General features: G+C 27.8%; 2 protein-coding genes and 1 pseudogene across 2 annotated transcripts; 1 reads left to right on the top strand and 2 right to left on the bottom strand.

Moving 5' to 3' along the window:
* Nucleotides 1-752: 752 nt before the first annotated feature.
* On the bottom strand, nt 753-18085 carry LOC132924176 (WD repeat-containing protein 20). Its single transcript, XM_060988317.1, has 6 exons — nt 17811-18085; nt 5460-5788; nt 4944-5126; nt 3783-4180; nt 2724-3243; nt 753-2640 (listed from the first exon to the last, which is right to left on the bottom strand). The coding sequence occupies exons 1-6, from the start codon at nt 17836-17838 to the stop codon at nt 2551-2553; spliced, it is 1548 nt and encodes a 515-aa protein (XP_060844300.1). The 5' UTR covers nt 17839-18085; the 3' UTR covers nt 753-2550.
* LOC132924177 (general transcription factor IIF subunit 1-like) lies at nt 6905-13179 on the top strand. The gene is made up of 11 exons (XM_060988318.1): nt 6905-7192; nt 7262-7335; nt 10457-10591; nt 10665-10784; nt 10837-11007; nt 11077-11204; nt 11278-11382; nt 11657-11783; nt 11849-12102; nt 12208-12346; nt 12409-13179. The coding sequence occupies exons 1-11, from the start codon at nt 7178-7180 to the stop codon at nt 12665-12667; spliced, it is 1527 nt and encodes a 508-aa protein (XP_060844301.1). The 5' UTR covers nt 6905-7177; the 3' UTR covers nt 12668-13179.
* A 3408-nt stretch (nt 18086-21493) lies between the features above and the next one.
* On the bottom strand, nt 21494-21623 carry LOC132928122 (U5 spliceosomal RNA; annotated as a pseudogene).
* Nucleotides 21624-22848: the final 1225 nt, after the last annotated feature.

Below are 22848 nucleotides of genomic sequence, written 5' to 3' on the forward strand. Positions count from 1 at the left end.
TTTTTGTTTGGTTAATGTATACAACATTATAAGACTGTCAACCGTCGAAATAAAAAAAAAATATTCAGATTGTAGTAGTTTTTAGTTTTTGTTTCTGTAAATGTTGACTGATTGACATAACTCAAAGTTTTTAATTTTTAATCTTGTTTTAATTTTTCAAAGTAAAAAAATCAAACCATTTATATATTTCTTAAATCCACTTCAGATTTTGCTACAATGTCCTAATGTCCAAGAAGATTAAGGAATAATAAAAACCATATTGATTTGAGGTAATGTAGCCAAATTTCAAGTCACTAAACAATGTAACTAAGTTACATTATGTCAATATATAAATATTTGACGTACGGATCTGTATGTGCTCGAGCACAGCATATAACTAAATAATAAACAAAACGTTTCTGTATAGTATAATTTTCATTTTAAATGTTTTTAATAATACAAAAAGACATATAATAACTTTAAACCATAATACATAATAAAATAACATATTATCATCTACATCATAATATTACATTTCAAAAGAATATTAATTGATATATTGATAGTATTCCAATTGCTTTCAAATAATCCATTTAAAAATTAAATAAGTCTTATTTTATATACAGGTATATATATATAAAAAAATAATAATTTATATTGATTGAAATTAAAAATTTACAATTTTTTTAAATTAAAAATAATTAATTTTCAATTAATTAATATGGTTTGATTACATTATATTTAAGTTTAATAATAAACAAATATAATTTAATCTATTAGTAACAAGATACTACCTTATAGGTTATATATTTTGTTATGAAAAATGTAAAGAATTTTGATTTAAAATCACTAACACAAGGTAGGTAGTTAAAAAAAATGTTTCTCGTACACATAAAAGTAACTTATAATATGTATGTAACAACTAAATGTTTTTTACTGAATGCAATGAGTAAGTAATTTAATAATATAATATAAAATATATATATTGGCCATAAAATTATCCAACAAATAAGAACAATTAAATGATTTTTAAATAATTATTGAACTAAAATTATATTAAAAGTATACAAAAATGATTAGTAAAATATTATATCATATTCTTTAAAAAAAAAAAAAAAATCATAAGATAATACTAATCAATTAAAATATTCAATCAAGACAAAAATTACCCTTGCAATATAAAAAAAAAAGAAGAAAAGTAAAGGTACAGCTGTTCATAGTAGAATTTTGACTAGCTAAGCACACATAGAAATTATTTTAAAATAATATAACAGACTATGGAATGTGACAACATTTTATGTTTAAGTACGATAAAAGATAAAATGTAATAGAAACAGTTTTCTAGCATAAAAAAACCAGTTATAAGTGGTAGTTTTAGAGATTAAAAAGTTGGTTTTTTAAGTTGTCTAACCCACAATTTTGGCGTGTTTACCATTTCTAGTTACAACTGCATTTTAATTTATGTCCTTTCTTACAATACAAACATTGATGTCATATTAAAAGTAACAGTAATGAAATATAATATGAAAAAAATATAACTCAGTCAATAAGGTGGTATGAAAATAAATTCAAATTGGATTTAATAATGGTATAAATAATTAAACTATTACAAAATGAAAACTTGTTTTATATAATATTTTTGTACAGATACATTTATGTATAATAATCCTACCAGTCAATCAAAATGATCTTATACTATAAAACTAATAAAGATACTTATTTATATATTTACATTTTAGCATGTTTTATTTAGGATCAGTCTAAATTGTCTAGTACAAATAATATTTATGTACAATGGTAATGATAAATTTATTTTAATAAATAATCAATATAATCCATTTCTGATCTATTTTTTATTTTACTTATTTAATGTAGTTGTGTTTGTAAATAATAAAAAAATGTAAAAGTTTGTTAAGTTTGTTTGTTATTTAAGTTATAATTATTATTATTATTATTGTTTTTTTTACTCACATAGATGCTTGGGCTTTACAGTCTTTAATAATATTTAATAAACCATTTTACAACACATTAACTGCGCAATTGTTATCAAAATAATTATATTGTCTGTTTTATCGGGGTATATAATCAAAACTTTTGAACATGAAAAATATTACTCACATATAATTTTAAGGGAGAAAATGAAAGACTGAACACAATATATCTGAATACAAGACAATAAAAGTCCTGATTACAAGTATTAAAACAGATCTGATCAAAGAAAAACATACAAAATAAAATATACCTATGGTCTTTATAAAATATTTCTTTCATATTTTACAATTCCCATTAAGATATAAAAAGATTTTTTATTAGATTAGCTGACAATATTAATAAATGATCACAGCCTATTTGTTTTTGTTTTAATTCAATTTGTTATTTTAAAATGTAATTACTATTCTAAAGTACGATAATAATAAGTTATTCATTTGAACTATAATTGTTATTTTTTTTTTTTTAATTATCACCTTTTGCTTGTCAATTTTTCACTTATTTTGGTTATAAATATAACAGAACATAAAATTATCATAATTTCAATAAACGAGTATCGTATTACTTGCAGTAAATTATTCATTACACTGCAGATGTAGGATTTAATGAAGGTAGATCTAATGATGACATGATGGAATTTGGATCTGAAACCAAATGTGCATTGAGGCTTGTCTGGAAAAAGAAAACATTTTGTATAAATATATTAAAGTATTTATTTTTAAATTTAAACGATTTGTACTCGATTCAAAACTTACAATTGTTCCAGGACGAGCCCAAGTGTACACATATCCATTTTGACAAGCAGCTACAAAACAATCTTCCCGAAAAATTAAAGCTGTCAATCGATCATGAGCAATTTTCTTACATATTAATGGTTCAAGTCGTGGACACTGATCAAAACGTGGACAAGCAGTAGTACCAATCAACCGCATAGGGTCTTGAGTTTGTTTTTGTACATTATTAGCATTAACATTGTGTTTCACATTATTCATAACACCGTTTTGTTTAGATATCACAGGAAGCGGCGACACTAATGTTACATGATGTAATATGTCATCAGTAATGTCCCATAAACACATTTGTGTGTCATGCCCAACTGAACCTAGTCTGTAGTATCCTGGTATACATGGTTCCATGGACGGTGGTGTACTTGTGTATGGATCAAACGCCACCACACTAACCCAACTATGATGTCCTTGACCACGGGCTATGACTCTATTCTCAGAAATACTATAAACAGTAACCAAATCATCTTCTCCTCCGACCACTATGTATCTAAAAATAATATTTGTTCAGTATTATTATACTTGTTAGTTATTTCTATTTTCTATACACAGACAACAACATTAAAATAAAATAATGTTGTATTTTTAAAAATAATTGAAATTGTTCCATTTTGCTGGGTTAGGTACTATTACTATGGTATTATATCGGTATTGTCTATAATAGACCAAAAATATTTTGTTTATAATTTGGAGTGGAATTTCTAAAGATATTATGGGTGGATTGCATAAACATTCTGTAGCGATTTATCTGTAAATAAAGCTGGGTATTGCTTGAACACAAAATAGTTTACTGGTTCTGTAATTTAATTTGTTATTTGACCTGTATCTTACAAGTTCAATTTTGGTATGGTAATTTTACAGAACTGACAACAAAATTTATTAAATAAAATATGGTTTAATTTATCCAATAACGTTAATTAACATTAATTTACAATTGTTTTATGCAACATTCCATATAGAAAAGCCAATACAATTTTTCTGACTTAATATTTTAATTTATTAATTTATAATATGTAATATTTTATTTACCGACTATCAGGTGACCAACAAACACAAAGAAATCCACCAAAATAGCTTCGAGCCATTCCAATCAGTTCCATTTTATCATAATGGAATACTCTGAGAAATCCATCCTGGGAAACAACTGCTAAGTAAAGACTACATGGAGAAAATGCAAACTCATTGATGCTGTTGTAGTCGCCGCCAATTAACCATCGATACATTGGATTTCGCGTGCTTTTTGTTTTACATGTATGTACTGTATAACCTTCACCGGATTTCACTTGTTGATAACTTGGCGTTGTTGTACCACATGTAAATGTTTCGTTATACAAATATAACTGACCACTAGCATGTGATGCAAGGAATAAATGTTTTGAATTTGGTACCCATTTGACACATGTGACTTTCGTTTTATCAATGATTTTCTAGAAAAAAAAAATAATACAATATAAATTATTAAAGAGGAATACTCACATAAGTAGTCTGTCTTACTAACATATAATATAAACAATTTAATGTTCAAAAGAATCCATTTCACAGTTATTTTTAATATTAGAGTAAATTATATGTATACCTAGCATTTTATTATTATTATCAAATTTAAAGGTGAAAATATTACCAAAAAACCATTTGAGGTGTCCTAATAAACATAACAATCTTTAAATTTGAACATAGGAAAATTCACTCCAATATTAAAATAATCAAGTAAAATGGATTCTTCTAAACATACAATTTGTTACACAATACATAAGAAGACAGCACACATATGGGTATGCATATTAATGACCTATTAATGCAACATTCAAAGGACCACATTGTTTGGTCCCATTAATTGATAGGTTGTATAAAACATGATACACAAAAAAGATAGGAAATTCAGCTGGGACTTAAGATTTTATTGCCGAGTTTCATGAACAATCACTAAACATTTAGCTCGACATTTAATAAATAAATATTGAGCTAATGGTCCTTTAACCATGATTGGTCTATTAAATTTTATTGAACCATCAAATTAATCAATTTGTCATACAACTTGGTATATGTGTATTAACTGATGACCTACTAAACACATTCTACTATAATACTATACAAAATAGCCAATTTAAACTCTACATATCATATAATAACCAGTACTTAAAAATATGTGAAATATAATATTTAAATTAACTACAAAAGTATATTGCTTACCTCTTCATTAAATAATACGCTAACATCTTTTCTAACAGGGTCAATTAGTTGTAATAATCCTGTTGAAAACCCCACAATTAATGGTAGTGAGTCTTCAGTTGTTGCAGTTGAATTGAAGTCATGACATGTAGGACTTATTCCTTTATATAATTTCTTATCTATGGGTTTAGTTAAATCTGCTCCCTGTAAATAATACAAATAAAAAGTTTAAATATATACATATTATATTACATATTTTTTTAATTATACTAATTTATTCATGTTAAATAGTAGAACCTATACTAGAAAAGTTGTGCCTATATGATTGTTTGAACTGACTTGAAAATATACTTAAAATTAAGGACTATCTGAATGTCGAGCTTTTGCCAACCACAATGAACAAAATCAAACAAGCTCTTAGATAACATAAAAAAAAATTGGAGTCTTAAGGACATAGAGACTTCTTAAACCTCGATGTAGAGCTACCTATACTATACACCTGACTGTAACGAGTGAAACGGAACTGAGATCACTCACCTTTTTCGTTCCTTTGTAGTAGAAAACGTACAGCTCCCGTCCGATATTGAAGCACATGCGGTCGTTGTTGCCGTTGGTATCCGACGACGAGTAGCCGACAAACGACACGTGCACGGACGTGTTGGTCTGCACGTTGTAGCCGATGCGGTTCGGCCGGGAGTACGTGGCCAACGTCAGCAGCTTGTAAACGCCTTCCCTGGTGACGAACTGCGTCTTGAGCTGCTCCTTGCCACAGCCGTCCAAGCTCATGGACATGATGCACGACGAACCGTAACCGTCGGCCGCCGCGTTCATACCGGTCGGGCGTCTGTCACATCTCGGCCGGTCAGCTGCGGAACACACAGAATACGCTGTCGATCACGACCGGGCGCGACAAGACGCGAACGTCGACGACGAAAACGCGTGGCACATCGCGGCTGGGAGATCTCTCGATCACGGACGGATGGCACCTATTTTATCGAGCAACTATCGCGCGGTCGTCTCTCGACTTGTCACGTCGTCCCGGGCAGACCGTCAACTACGACCGTCGGACAGAGCACAACATTGTCTCGGGCACCGGGGGGCTTTCGCGACGATACTGTCCGCGTTGTATCACTGCGATCGGCGGCGAAGGAACAATAATCGTAGTGTTATTGTTGTTGTCATTCATCACCGGTGAAAATATTACAAGCAACGTGATTGATGATAAAAGATACACGAAATAGCCCCGAATTCATTACCATGATAAAGTTGTGTTATTATCATGGGATTCTACTTACGGATGAAAAACTCATCGTCGGCGGCGGCGGAGACGACGTCGGGTCGCGTTATCAGCTGCAGCTCCTCGACATGTCGACATATTCGGGATTACAGATAGGACGATAGGGGAACTTACTGCACAGAACGCAGTCCCGACTGTCAATAGGTCAAGTGATAACAGAATGAAAAATAAACAATAATATGTATTATTTTTCACGGATCGTGAGGCTGCGGTTATTGTGCACAGAACACGACTCGGAGATAATAATATACTTGATTCGGCTGGAGAGTTTAGAGAGGGATCGTCCATGAAAATTATATTATATTTATTATCGACATGCATGTCCATTTATAACGTAACTAATATAGTAGGTAACATAGGACTCGAAAGAACATGCCGGGTTGTTTCGATATTATCAACATTATCGCAGACCACAAAATAATAATTCTACGATCCATGGTTAAGGAATTACGTTTTGAGAACACTAGAATATCTGATGCACCAGCACAGGACGTCGTGTATCATTGTAAATTTGTATTTTTTTTTTATATATCATGTATTACTTGGACGTGTATAACCCGACGTCCCAACGAATATAGAAGATGACAGGTGACGATGTGTTTATAATATAGTACACCGGCAAGTGGCAACTCAGAAAGTCAGAAGTCATAATCTTTTTTCTATTTTATAATCACTAATTCGAGTACATGAATATTAATTTCGTGGATTAGTCGTCAATTAATCTATTTGGCCGGTAGCGGCGGTGTTGGTACCACTGCTACGACCAGTATCATGTTATCCCAAGATTTGAGATTTATCACGAGTTCGTAGATAACATTTAGCGTGTGTTCAGTCTGAACTCCGAGCTGAGTGTAGTGTACTCGTTTAACGCGACTTTACGCTTATGACTTGTATTTGTGACAACGACGACTCGACGTACGAATCTAATAATTTATTATTTTATATTTGACGGCCAACGATGAGTTTTTCACAAGTAAGTTCCATAGTTAATAATTATTCGACCTCTTTTACTATAGATTTAACATTTTTTTACAAATTTTAGAAAGTCGGCAGTAGCAATATTGCTTACATGTCACCCATGGTAAATACAAAAGAATTCTCGTTAAGGGTACCCAAGTGAGTATTATACAGCTATAAATGTTTATTTATTTTGTCATTGCATACAAGTACAACTATCAATTTTGTATATGTAAACCTTGTTGGTGTTAGTAGTTTTTATAATTTGTAGGTGTCCTCTAATAGCTAGATTATATGTTTTAAAATTATTGTTTTAGTTTATACGATCATCCTTATTTAATAAATCATTTTAATAATCCCAAAAACATATTGTAACTTGATTTATGTACATGTTAAAATATTAAATATAATGTACATTTTAGATAAGATTTTTTTTGTTATCAATGTGTTACAAACCCATTAAAAATTAACTCTAACAATGTTTGCCAAGTCCATTAATTACAATGAATGATCCTTAGGCCCAAAATAACTAATAACCAATGAGTACCTATCTTTCCAAAATATTTTTCTTCTTATATTTAAAAAAAAACTTGACAATTATTAATTAATAAATAATGGATGATTTATACCTATATCTTTTCTAAACATAAAGTACCTAAATATTTTAAAATTAATATTATTAATTTAAGTACTTGCATACAAAATTATAAAACCTATTGTTAGCAATAAACAGTACATATGTCAATAAATTACACATGGATAGTCATAAGTATGGTAAAAAAAAATTGAAGTATTAAAATAAGTGAAGAATATTCATCCAACACTATTACTATAATAATACTAAAAAAAAAAATTTTGTTGTATCTGAATATCTGATAATACTTTTTTTCTTCATTCCCAATTATAATCTGCCATAGATGTTGTGTTTAAAATCAATTATGAAGTTGTTATACTGGGATTACTAACAAACAAAAATGTATCTTAAGTACATCTATTTTAAATAAAATTAAACACGTTGATTGCCACATGGCCGCCGGCGGTCATTCAATTGGTATTTGTTTTACGCCAATAATATTTTTCAATGTATTCTAAATTTGTATACCCAAATATTTGAAAAAATAGAAAAATTGAAAAAAAGGGGGAAAAAAACGTATTATATCAACAAAAAAATTGTAATAATTCCCGCTACGCCACGGTCCTTATTTTAGTGCATTATTGTAGCGCCATAGAAAAGTTTATAATATAAAACCAAATGCATTTATGGTCGCCGGTGGTCATATGGCGTGGTAGTAATGATAAACTATGGGCGCCGGCGGTCATAAATACATACAATTTGAGAATTACAGATGACCGCCGGCGGCCATGTGGCAGTCAACGTGTTAAGGATTTTATATTACCTGATTTATAACTTGGTTGCAAAATAAATTGTAACTTATGTAAAAAAGTTTCTTCTTAGTTATTATAGTAGGTAATATTCTACAATTTTTTTTAGTATTTTCATTTTATTCATATTACATATCATAACTTAGCATATCATACCTTCCATCTTATTAGTATTTAACATAGAAAAATGTATGTCCAGTACCTACAATTTTGTCTTGTTAATTTAAATATTAGAGTGAATTGGTCTAGTATTCATACATTACTTAAAAATGAATCGGTGCATTAACCATATTACATGCCAAAAAATTAACATAAATTGAAATGTCCAAATTCCATGCCATCTCTTAGAGGGGTCTGTCTAAATTACATTCCACCTCATTAAGGAGTTTATCTGAATTGCATGCCCTGCATAATTTTGCTGAATAAAGTAATTATTTAACTTACTTTTTCACTAAAAGAATAAGCTTTTCTTACATTTAATAAAATATATAAATATGGAAGAAGTTGACACTGTAAATATTATTTATTTATCTACAAATAAAATTATATTAATTCCATTAGTTTGTAATTGCGTTATCACTGAACTTATACATTTTTCTTTATCGAATATTTTTCAACGTTTATCATTTAAATTTGAACTACGCATTTTCACGTATACAGTGGACGCCACTTATAAGACTCACAGATATAAGGTTCAATAGTCTCAAAATTGTCTGGAACGATATGGATGTATTCAAATACATTATAAAAAATTCGGTTATAAGACTCAAATTTTGTAAAATCAAATGGTAAAAAATAAACATTTTTGGTTATTTCTGGTTTTGATTTATTCTTTATAATGTGTGAATGTACAACAAATTTTATCGCATTTCACATTTTCACAATTATTGTAATATGTGTATGAGAAATATATTTTCAGAATATTAGTGTATAACTCAAAATATACCAAAATTACAAATTTTTTTCATAAACAATATATACATTTTTAATTTCTTATTAATATATAATTATTTTTATAATATGTATTATAATTTAAATTTTTTTATCAGAATTTTTAAATTTATTCAATAATAAGTATGTAATATGTAATTTTATGTATTAAAGTAAATTTACACTAAAGCAAAATATGTAGTAAAATAAAATACATAAATATGTAATTACATTTTTTTTCCCCCACATTGCCTATAAGATTCATTCAGTTATAAGACTCACTTTGTGCTGGTCCCAAAGTGAGTCTTATAAGCAGCGTCAACTGTATATCACACTGTACTTGATTTAAAATATTGACTAATTGAAATATACTAGGACTTAGAGAATAAAACATGATATTAAATTTGGAATGGAATGATTCACAAACATTAGTTGTACACGTTGTAGAATTAAAAAATTCAACCCAAATAGATGGTGGAAATAAACTATTAGCCATAAAATAAGTTTCTATGAAATAGTCATAAAATTATGTATGTATATGTATCGTTGAGTTGAATTGCCTAATTAGAAAGTTTAAGTTATGCACATAAGTGCATGATAAATTAACTTGTGGGTAGACGGCATGCACTTTGGACCTTTATTTTTTTTGACATGCAATTGGGTTGCAGCCAAAATGAATATATTATTGTAAAAACCCAGCAAGAAAACACAGATAATATTCTTACCGTTAAATTTGATAACAGGTTAATTCACTCTAATTTTAAACATAAAATTAGAACAAATTTTCTACATTCAAATTTTTTTTTACATTATTTAAAATAAAATATGTATAATTCAATTGCTTTTATCCGATATAACCAATTATATAGTTTATATGTGTAACAGTTTACTAATATCATGAAAAAAAACAATTACTTAACAACATCACATACCTAATTTAACAAATTGTATTTATATTAATTTATAGGACAACTGATGTAAAATATCAGATGATGAAATTTAATAGTAACTTAAACATTGACTTTGACAAGTGGTCTCATGCCAAAATGGAAAGAGACACGAATAAAGTAGATGGAAAAATCGCAGAAGAAGATATGCCTAAGTACCTATTCAATGTTTTTTTTTTTATATATAATATCATGACGTTATACATTTTAATGTTAAATTTATATTAGATTTGGGGCTGGAAGTGAATTTGGTCGTGAAGCTAGACAAGAAGCAAGGAAAAGAAGATATGGAGGTAACAAAAAAGTATCAGAATCTAGTCCTTGGACATTGAAAGTTGGTGGGAAAAAGTATGTTTTTTTTTTATTTATTTATATGATAATACATAATTGGTTATTGTAGATTTAGGGGTGTACGTGAAGGTGGAATTACTGACAATTCTTCATATTACTTGTTTACTCACGGAGAAGATGGTATAATCATTGCACATAAACTAGAAGAATGGTATAACTTTCAACCAGTACAACGTTACAAAACATTAACTTCTGAAGAAGCAGAAGAAGAATTTGGAAGGTATTATATTAGAAAATTATAAGTTAATTACAGTATATATTATAATTATATAAATAAATAAATACACAGGCGCAATAAAGTTTTGAATCATTTTACTCTCATGGTACAAAAGAGGCTTAAAAATGAAGAAGAGGAAGAAATTGATGAAGATGATAAAACTAAAGGGAAAAAAACAGCAAAAAGTCGTAAAAGCAAAGGTTTTAAAAACTTAACTACTATTTAGATAATATAAATGCTATTATTGATATATTTTGGTCAATTTTATATTAGAACTCAAAATATCTGAAATGGAAGAATGGGAGGAAAGTGAAGAAGATGAGTCCGAAGAAGAAGAACAGGACGAGGAAAAAATTGAAAAGAAAAAGAAACAAAAACGTAAGGCAATCTTCATTTGATAAAAATTTATAATTTACCTATGTATCCCGTGTAATCATTTATTTTAATATCAGAAATTTAGAATTTTCAAAATGTTTCAGAAATCTAAAAACTTTAATATTCATTATCGTTACGTTTTCATTTAATAATAAATAACTTAAAAAAGGATATTTTTATGAAAAATAGCAATTTTATTTTGATAAATGTTTGTAATTTAACAATAGTTGCTGATTTATGATTTTCAAAATATAATCATGAAATTATTATTTTATAGAAAAAAGCAAAGTCAAAGCTAAACCAAAAAAAAAGTCAAAAGGTTCTGATGAATCAGCAACTGAAGAAAGTGATGATGGTGATGAAGAGGGCAGAGAGTTGGATTATATATCAGATTCTTCAGACGAGTAATTATTTTGCAGTATTTTTACATTGTGAATCTAAAATTTAATATTTATAATTTTTTCTATAGTGTATCAGATGACGAAGCTAAAGTTACTAAAGAAATGCAGGGAGTGTCAGAAGAAAAGGCATTAAAAAGTCTATTGACATCAGATGAAGACGAAGATGAAGACGCAGAGAAAAAGGAAGAAAATAAAGATGAGCAAAATAACACTGATGTGGAAGAAGAAGATAAGATCAAAAAAGAAGAAAATAAACCTAAACAATCTTCACCAAATAAGAAAAAAAAGAAAATTACTGACAAAAAATCTAAAAAAGAATCAGGTAATTAATTTATTTTATATCAAGTATTTTCTCAAATTTAATTTGTTAACTAATACGAAAAGTCAAATAGCTTATTGTCATATATTTTTTATTTTTTATTTGAAGATTCAGACAGTGATAGTTCTGTAGATAGTTCAGATATAGACAGTGAGCCAATTAGTAGAAAAAGACCATTTAATCTAGATGGAATGAAGAATAATGTTGGTGATCTCATTGGTTTGTCAGGCGATTCATCTAATCAAAGGTAATATTAACATTTTGTATTGCATACCTTACTGTTAACTAAAACTTATATTTTCATTTTAGTATGGAGCCTACCCAGAAAAAAGCTAAAGTTGATTTTTCACCAGTTACTATGTCTGATACTCATGGAATAACTGAGGAGGCTGTTCGTAGATATTTGTCACGAAAACCAATAACTACCACTCAACTTGTGACTAAATTTAAGAATCGTTCTAATTTAAGCTCTGAACAATTGGTTAGGATTATAGCGTTATTATTAAAGAGAATCAATCCCGAAAAGAAAATGATAAAGAACAAAATGTACTTGTCATTAAAACACTAAAAGTCCTAACCAAAATCATATAGCATTTTACAATTTTTTTTTTTTTGTACTTAAATTACTTAAATTGTGCACTCACACCATGTCACAAGCTCTTGTAGTCAAGAAACCATCTGTTTTAGTGATTTAATTTGACTACCTGTGTATAGGTTGATGGTTGATGGTATTATCTTAAATTGTGATTCATAGTTAAACTTTTTTTTATTGTTAATTTATTTTTATCATGATTTTAAATTGGTTAAAAAAACATCTCAAATAATTTGTTTACTCAATAAGTAATTATAATATTTAAATCTGTATTTGTTTTCATATTTTAAATATTATGTAGGCATGTAGCATAGTAAATTTATTTACTGTGTTCAAATTTGTTGTTAAATTAATGATAATAAAAGTGAACTGTGAAACATAAATTATGTTATGTTCTTGAAAAGCGAATACATGAAAGTAATATTAATATAACGTTCTTTTATGTAATAATAACATTTTATAATAAAGAAGGCAAATATTGATTATTATATCCTGTTAATATATTTTTTTTATAATTTGTCAAAATGCAAATTCTAAATAAATTTTTATTTTTAAATAAATTTTCTTTCTCCTTGTATATATTAAAATATTAACTGTTATTTGTAAGCTAAGTTATGATTAGATTTTCAAATAAAGACAGATAATTTTTTTAATTAAATTAAAGCAAATAAATAATTACAATGAGTATAATAAGTATAATAAGTAAATATTTTATTAAATTATATTTAATAAAGTAATTCTTTTATCAAAAATACCCAATATTTTTAATAAAAGAAATTGTACAATATATTGGTACTCTTATAATAATTTTCGTAATTTGCATTATATGTACCTAAACTTGTTAGTCACTGCCAACTATTGACAGTTAAACACCTATTTTTGATACCAAGAAAAGTACCATTTAAATGCTTAAGCAATGTTTATTGCTTATACTTTTATTTCCAATTAATTTGTTTACAAAACATACCTAATTGCTTTAAACCGTACTTATGGCAACTATACAATCTTGTCCACACATTTTAATACTAGCATTGGCAATATGGTTGTAACTATAGTTGGGCATTCTCGTTTGCTATTACAAAATATCCTAATGCAACTAGTTCAATAATAAATTATGAGTAACATATTAATATTGTTATCATAGTCTTTCCTATTTCAGTAACACAATGTTCTTTGTAATTATGCTATTACCTATCACAGTTCTTCGAGGTTATCAATAAAAATAAATAAATTTACAGAGCTTCATGAGGTATGAAAAATTGGAATTTAGTTGATGAATAGTTATTAGATGTTGCAATATTTTTTAATATGTTTAATTGTTTTTATTGTACTACATTTTTGTAAAGCATTATTTAGAAGACTAAAGACACTTCACTCACGTAGTCATGTGTGACACAGACTATATTTTACAAATTTATGACATACCTAATTTGTGTTAAACAGTTCCAATTTTGTTGCTTTGTATAAAAACCTAAATAATAGAGTGAATTAAGCTATTATTAAACTTAAAAGTAAAAATATTATTTACGGTTTCATATGAATTTTATACAATGTTTGAATTGTCTATGTTATGCATACATAAATTAGATATTGCAATTTAAAATATTAGAAAATAAAAATCAAAAAAGTACTTGGAACTGCTGAAATCAAATTTCTTATGCTGTATATTGGTGAAATCAAGACAACTATCATGTTTGTGTTATATTCTTAAAGTATTGACTATGGCTTGGATTTAAATGTAAATAGAGATTAGAGAATGTACCATATTTTACAAGTACAGTGTACTCTTGATTATCCACAAGTGGACTATCCGCGTTGCGAATTATTCGTTGTCTTCCGCACGGGAATCATCTACACGACTACATAATATACCTTTATGTATTCAAAAAATATATATATATACCTATCTTTACATTATATATAATTATCGGTTCGGTTTAATTGGGTTGTAATAGCCAATTACTTGATAACAACGTAAAATACAATAATCTTAATTTATTAATAATAAATAAAAATATTAATACTTTTTGGTAATTATTGATACGTTTAATTCATAATTTTAATTTTTCGGATTATCCGCAAAATTCACTTATCGGTGAATACTCTGCCACCTTATTCCGCGGATAATCGAAAGTACACTGTATTAAATAGATAATATAATTTTTAATATATAATATAATATAGTAAAAACTTATTTTTAACAATTTTCATGTGAATACATAATGCTTAATGTTTAATTTTATTAAGAGATAATTTGTTGATGGTACTACAATTTAACTTTAAATACTTGGGGATGTACATAATTACATAATATGCATTAAAATTAGTATAAAATTGTCATTATTATCAAAGTATCTATTGACTATTGCTGAGTACTGACAATATTCTGTCATCAATAAATCAATAATACTTAATATTTTGAATTATTATTTACTATACTGCTTCAACATTTTGCAAGTATACAAACTATTCAAAAATCTATAACTACAAAAGTATATTTTAATGTTTAAATGTTATTGAAATGTCTATAAAATATATTTATTTATGTTTTGAATTTTTAAATATTGAAATATAAAAACGATTATCTGATTTATAGTAATGACTAGTAAATGATAATGTATTGAAATATTTGAAATAATACTAATATAATTAATATATTGTAATTTATAATATTATGGGTCTATTATAACCTGCCTATGGTACCTACGTCGGTATCGAATTTCAATTTATTATAACTTAATAGCTACTATATCATATTACTCTATGAACATTTTTTATAATTATTGTTTAATAATATAACCTATAACTATAACTATATTTTTGCTAAAGTTAGTTCTATATTAGGGGCTCGTTTGGAATGACGGCAGAGTGTAAATTGGTGACCCAATTTTATTATATGAATAAACACTTACAATTTAAAATATATAATAATTATGTAATCATTTACTGAAAAAGCTTAAACATGAAATGTAAATTTATCAATATTGATTCTATTTGTTGGTGAAATATCATTTTCATATGATGACGTTTTATTTTGTAATTATTGTAATACCTGCCATTTTCTTTAATTAATTATGTACCTACATTTAAATATCTATTGAATATACATTTATAATTACCTACATGTATCATAAATTCAAAAAGCAAAAATCAAAACGTGAACAATTTTCATTTATAATTTTAATTCATTAAAATATTAAATATACACTTCAACTGCATAAATGCTCCGCTAAATAAAATATATACAAATTTCCTATTATAGTTTTCTATTTATGTTGATAAAAAAATTGTAAGCCTGGACAAAAATGTTGTGCAAGGTTTCAAGTGAGTTTTTCTTATTCTTATAAGTAATAAAAAAAAATTTAGAATAAAGTCAAACTATGAACTTTGAAGTTCAAATATTGATAAAATTGAATATTAATGGAAAATAAATTTTTCTTATAATATAATTATTTATAGGTACTTAACATTTTACCATTACATATTATATTATTATTTTCTATACACAATGGAGTTTTTAATTTTTAATTATTTTAATTAGTTTACAACAATTTATAAGACAAAAATTAAATAAAAATTCATAAAATGTGTTTAAAATTATTTAAATAACAATACTTACTAAAAAATATCGAAAAAAATAACTAATAAAAGAGTAAAAACTACTCAAAAGGGCCAAAAATGGCATAAAAAATCAAAAATTCTAAATAAAAGTTACAAAATTAAATTTGTTTGTAGTGTTGATGTTGATACCTAATTCAAACTTTGTACTGAGAAAGTTGTGTTTTCTATAAAAAGCTAATATTGTTAATAAGTATAGCCGACTAGCCGTACATGTAAATATGTAAATTATTGTACAAATTCACAATTCTATATAGTAATCAGAATTATTAAAGAGCTGTTACTTATTTTATAATATTAAAATATGCAATATTTTTGGAAAAATTAAATTTAATCTACCGTATTATACTAATAAAAATGCTTAAATGGATAAGTAAATTAGTTCCTTTCAGAATCGTATTTTGTATACAACGGTTTATTATTGAACTCAAATTCAATATTCACGGACTCACGGTATTAAAATTTACAATAACCTATCCAACGATGTGGTATTTACTAATATTATAATACTATATTTATATATTATACATGAACCATGATGTACATGAAACAGAGTGACTTCCGTAATTCCTCGTTTTTTTGCTACAGATTATTATTCTCACGGCAAATAAGTGTTATAATTTATAATAATATACATGATAATATGATATTATGTTTAAAATAACAGTAGATGATTATATTATAGGTGGCAATACTAAAAATAATATCAATACTAATATATTATATATATATATATGTATGTATATTATATTATTATGTATATAGTACATACCTATATTATGATTAATGATACATTTTATTGCTTATTTTGGTGTTCATCAATCGTCAATGATTTGAATCTTATTTTCCTTGAATCGTCGATATTATTATTTATTATATTAAATTATTCAAATTTTATTTAGAATGATATCATAATACGATGTATTTATTGTGTGTATATGGTTACAATATTTTACTGTTTCGCATTGTTCATTCGTTCAAATCATAAAATAATAATAATGTATAATATATATTTATTAAATAAATATTATAATGATATTAATTATTTATAATGACCTTTAAACCAAACACCAAAAGGTCATCTTCATAAACAATATATATAAATAAAATATTATATGTTTACTTATATAATACAGATTAATGAGATTATACATTATTATTATATATCATTATATCAATACCGATATTGAAATATGATTGACATATTCACATAAGTATATCTACTTAATATGTATTAAAATGTATTGAACATGTTTTTTTATTTTATTATAATATTTTACAGAAATTTTCAATTAAGCATATCATCGTTTTTATTTTAATAAAAAATAAATGTATTACTTAATAAAAGGTATTGTGTTAATGAGGTTTATTAAAAAAAATCCTGGTATCTTTTGAATTTTGATCACGCCCGGCATTTGGTAGGTAATTAAAAAAATTGCATGCGGTTAGGATAACCATGTTAATGTGACTCAATGATAAATTAAGTAGGTATAGTTATTACCTGTAGGATTACGCAAATTGATCATCATCTCGTAATGCTTGTATGGGTCTTCAAACAAAAAAAAAACCCAAACACGTTTTAATTATTAAAGTACAAACCACACAGACTGCACAGATGTCGTTTTTAAATATTTATTGTAAAAAACTTAAAATGCATATTATATCAACAACCAACACGTCATCCACGTCACATAATAATAATATATTATATTTTCCTTAACATATTTTGATATAAACCAAATTAAACAATCGGCAACCGCGTTTTACCACAATTTACAATCATGCCCATATAATAATATAATATTGTTTAGTAGTAAACTATTCAGCGTAAGTGATTTATGAGTACTGTTCATATCATATTATTATGTTTCATTATACGTAAAAACATATATTTTATCATCAGTTAGCTTAGATACGAGCTTAATGGAAATATTAATTACTAATGTTTATTTAAGATTTATATAGCACGATAACCGGTATCGATTTAGTGTGAATTTCTTCGTTAAATATGTACTTAGAAACAGCGAGATATTAGTCTGTGTTGTTAACTAGTTTCCTAATTTCATCGATGAAAGCCATTCAAAATTATTTTATTGTTTTTTCCATTCAATAGTAATGGGAGATTTATTTACCTTTCTATATAGTTGATTTTTCTAAATATTTATTGATGTCCGTATAAATAATAATTAAATGATTTTTAGTATAGTCAGATTTTTTGGTGGGCTTTATATTTTTATACAAAGAATATATTATTTATAAATTACACATTTACGCCGTGTCCCTCTACACGAGTGCGACGAGTGCGATTTCTATTTTGACCATGCTGTTCTGCCGTAGTGCGGTTCGTCCGATGCGGCGAAATATAATATTTATATAAATACACAACTAATCAAATAAACTTATATAAAAAAAAATTGAGATAAGTTAAAAAGTTAACTTGTTGAAACTTTTTAACTAATTAGTTTATTTCCAAATTATTAATTAACATAAGAACTTAAGAGGACGTTATACCTTATACATATATACCTGCATGTGTTGCATGTCTTACTAACGTACATCAACATCATAGCAAATTTGCGTTCAGTAGAACATATTTTATAATGTTAGCTTTATTAATTTATTATTTGATTCCTTGTCGCTTGTTCGTGACGGTCTAATCAGTGTTATGATATTATATTGCACCAATAGGCAATTTTGCAATAGTAATCTAAAAAGTAGGTCAATTTTATGATTTAATTTCTTGATAGGCAGTCTTAAATTCTTAGAACATTTGGTTTACTCTACCCTAATACATTTTTTTATTGGTAAATTAGACGTCATGTCATTATATAACTGAATAAATATATATATAATATGTTTATTGATATATTTTATTTTTAATAGTGTTCTAAATACTTATTAAATGTGTCTATTAAATTATTTTGTACATAATTTGTTTTCAATTTTCTAATAAAAGTGCCTATTATTACAAATATGATAGTGTGAATTCTGAATATTTTAACTGTGGTCTTTGAATGTACCTATTGCATTAGGTAAAACGTGAAACACTTCAATAAACATATGTATAAAATGTAACCCCCTCAATAAGAAAATTGAATGTACGCCACTGCCTGTCTCATCATATCAAAATTGTAGGGCTATACGACGGTATACTACAATTCATGAAAAAAAGGTTTGTCAAATTTTACATTATGACAGTCCAATTCTGGTGATTCTCAAAGAATCTACGTGGGCTAATAGGACACATATTTGTTAATTCGGAACTTCGAAAAATATTCACAAGTAGCACCTTCGTCGTCGTGGCGTCATCATTATATAATATACCAGGGGTGGCCAACATGACTATGTACGCGAGCCACATGTATTAATAAAATTATATCAAGAGCCAAATTATCATCACAAATAAAGCGGATCTCGAAATAGAACTCTTGGAGTTATTAGAAGATGAAGGTCTTAAGCAGTTTATAAACAATTGTCCCTCTATATTGGAATTTTGGAAGCATATTTCTATATTAAAATATCCAAATATTAAAAACTGCGCGGTAAAATTGATATCAATTTTTGGAACGACGTATTCATGTGAATCACTTTATTCAACAATGAAAATAATTAAGTCAAAATATCGTTCAAATAATTTGACTGATGATCATCTTACAGAATTACTAAGAACTGCTTTTACATCAATTCAACCAGATCTTAAGAAGCTTACTAAAAAAGTAGACACGAAAAAAATACCACGCAAACAAAATTAGCTTAATGTTTAATTTTTTAATTTATTATTCATATTAATTAATTTTTTTTTTTGTTTGATTTAATCTATATTCTATCCACTATAATACTAAAGCCTTAAATAAATACAATAAAAACATTTTTTTATAAATGTATACAAAAAAAATTAAAATATTTTGGTTTTTGTAAATAAGACCGCGAGCCGCATACGACTGTGACGAGAGCCGCATGCGGCTCGCGAGCCGTGATTTGGCCACCCCTGTAATATACATATCGTGTCTACACGCGACATTCGTTGATGCATTATCATTATCAAGAATTAAAGCATTAGTTTTAAATGTTTTGATGTAAAAATTATAAAACCACTAATATTTTTAGAAGGTGACCTGATACGCAGTAATACACTGTTGGTTTATTTTCTATAAGGACTATTGAACTTAAAATATTACACTCGTCAAAACCATATTCAAGTGAGCTATCAAACCATTTTTTACAAAGATTATTATTCCATCATTTTGATTTCGTTTTCTTGACGAAAAATACATATTATAAACAAAAATTGAGAACATAATATTGCAAATTCATTACTAATATAAATATTACAGTATAAACCAATTAGAAAAAATATACTAAATTAATTTTAATCAAAAACCAATACTACGTAGTTATCACAGTCGCATATACAATATACGTCCGTGGTAGTTATAGTTATCGCATATTGTTAATAAAAAGTTTACCGTCATTTTCGTGTTTAAATTTACTAATCGAGTTTTGATTTATTGTATGTAATATTTATTTATTTATATAGTTATTAGTCGTTACAATTTTGTAACAATATTATTGAATTACTCTTGCGTATAAGTTAGAGATAATGTATTAATGCTATGATCTTTAATACTATAACTCACCGTGAAAAACTGGTGAATTGAATGAACATAATTATTTACTATATTATTTTAGTGTTAACTTTGTAATTGTAGATAGCTATCGTTACTCTGTACGTACTACTACTACTACTACTAGGTACCTACTTATGTATATTTCTTCTGTACCACTTATCAATAATAAAAAAAAAAAAATAGATAAATAAATACTATGTATTATTTTAAATAAGAGAATGGGAAGAATCTAAATAAAAACTTGGAGAAACGTTTAGTGTATTGTATCGTTTTTTTTTTTACGCATTACGGTAGGTAATGGGCAGATACACGATAAATATGCGACGAGACCGATGTACACACTTAAACGCTTTTATACATTTACTAGTTGTTATATTGTAATTAAAATGTAAGGTACACTGTACAGAAACGGTAGCTCACATAAAATATGAATGCGCGTTATAATATTAGCGTAAAATTAATATCATCGTCAATAATGAACGTGATCTTGAACACATTTCAAAAACGATAATGATACGCGTAGGCCATGAATGAAATAATTTCAAATAATATAAGAAGCCCGACCAGAAGAGGTCAGGCAATTTTAAAAATTACATTTCCAATGAAGACTCCTTAGGGTGCTCCCCCCAACGGAAATCTTTAGTAAAAGGCGAAAGATTTTTTCGATTTGAAGGGGAACCGGAGATATTTCTGGAAATGTGTTCGGTTCCCTATATACAATCGGCCGGGTCACGAAATTGTGCACTTTGCTGGTGTTCACACCGCACCGGTGCCCCGGATGCGGACGAAAGTCGTTCGGGCCGGCGCGAGTCCGGACCGCAAACAGTGCAAGCTTTTTACTTTGTCGTGACGGCCGACCGCCGCACCCGGTGGATTCGACTCGCCCGAAACGCTCGACGACCGCTTCGAAACCGCGTCCGCAAGCGACCGTGCCCGCGCACGACATCTGTCGGCCGTCTGATGAAACGCCCGACGCGCGGACGCGAACGACAAACGACGTGTACTCGTAGTCAAAATCTCGCGGGCGCGCTGAAACGGTCCATCGCTTACATTACGATATTGTGTGTACCGACGACGCTAACTCGCGGGGTGGTCTACGTCCAAGTCGGAGCGTACTGTGCAGCACAATATTGTTCAACGCGGTACTTACTATTAAGTACTTATTAATGTGATTTCGCCTGAAATCTGTCTGTCGAACAGGTCCGATAAATGCGCACCGATGATAATACTATACGTTCGTGCCTGGCTTGTGTTTACTGCGCTGACGACGTTTCTGATGATAAATTGCTTTCAATGTCATTTTCAGCGACCAGTAACTGTTGTTACCGATAAATCGGTATGAATTAGATAAACACTCCGATGGAACTATTACTATTGTCGACATTACGTTTGAAATGCACGTACATTGTGACCAAAATATATTCAATCTACAATCTACTATAATATTACTGTATTTAGTCGAATTCATTATACCGTAATAACGTAAATACGTGACAAGGCCTTCTCACCACTCCAGGCGGATAAAGTCCGCATTAAACGCCGTAGAAAAATTCTCAAAAGTACACTATCGAAGACAAGAACAGTGCTACACGGTCGATACCGATTAAAAAACGCGTTCCAGATCACTTCTTCTGCGGATATACAAACTACGACCAAACCGCGATATTAACATATCAATATCAATAGTTACGACCAATAATTTTATCGATTAAATAAATTATTAATTTTAGAGAAACAGAAAACGATTTAAACACGGACGACAATAATTATATAAATATCGATAAGATATTTGTTGACCATCATTTGTTGACGTCTATCTAAACAATAGTTAGATTAATTAGTGTTTCTATTTTATCGCTCCCGTGAAAGAGAAAAATCATCGTTCTGACTATAATTCGAGACGATCAGCGT

This window comes from Rhopalosiphum padi, chromosome 3 (assembly GCF_020882245.1).
Source record: "Rhopalosiphum padi isolate XX-2018 chromosome 3, ASM2088224v1, whole genome shotgun sequence".
Lineage (NCBI taxonomy): Eukaryota > Metazoa > Arthropoda > Insecta > Hemiptera > Aphididae > Rhopalosiphum > Rhopalosiphum padi.

Bases quoted from the DNA above. Each gene is read 5' to 3' on its own strand.
- LOC132924176 (XM_060988317.1), bottom strand. From the start codon at position 17,838: ATGATGATCAATTTGCGTAATCCTACAG. The intron at 5,127-5,459 runs GTGAGTGATCTC...TATTATTTACAG, and splicing joins ACTACAAAGGAACGAAAAAG to GGAGCAGATTTAACTAAACC. The intron at 3,244-3,782 runs GTAAATAAAATA...TATTATTTTTAG, and splicing joins TGTTGGTCACCTGATAGTCG to ATACATAGTGGTCGGAGGAG.
- LOC132924177 (XM_060988318.1), top strand. The intron at 10,785-10,836 runs GTATGTTTTTTT...TGGTTATTGTAG, and splicing joins TTGAAAGTTGGTGGGAAAAA to ATTTAGGGGTGTACGTGAAG. The intron at 11,008-11,076 runs GTATTATATTAG...ATAAATACACAG, and splicing joins GCAGAAGAAGAATTTGGAAG to GCGCAATAAAGTTTTGAATC.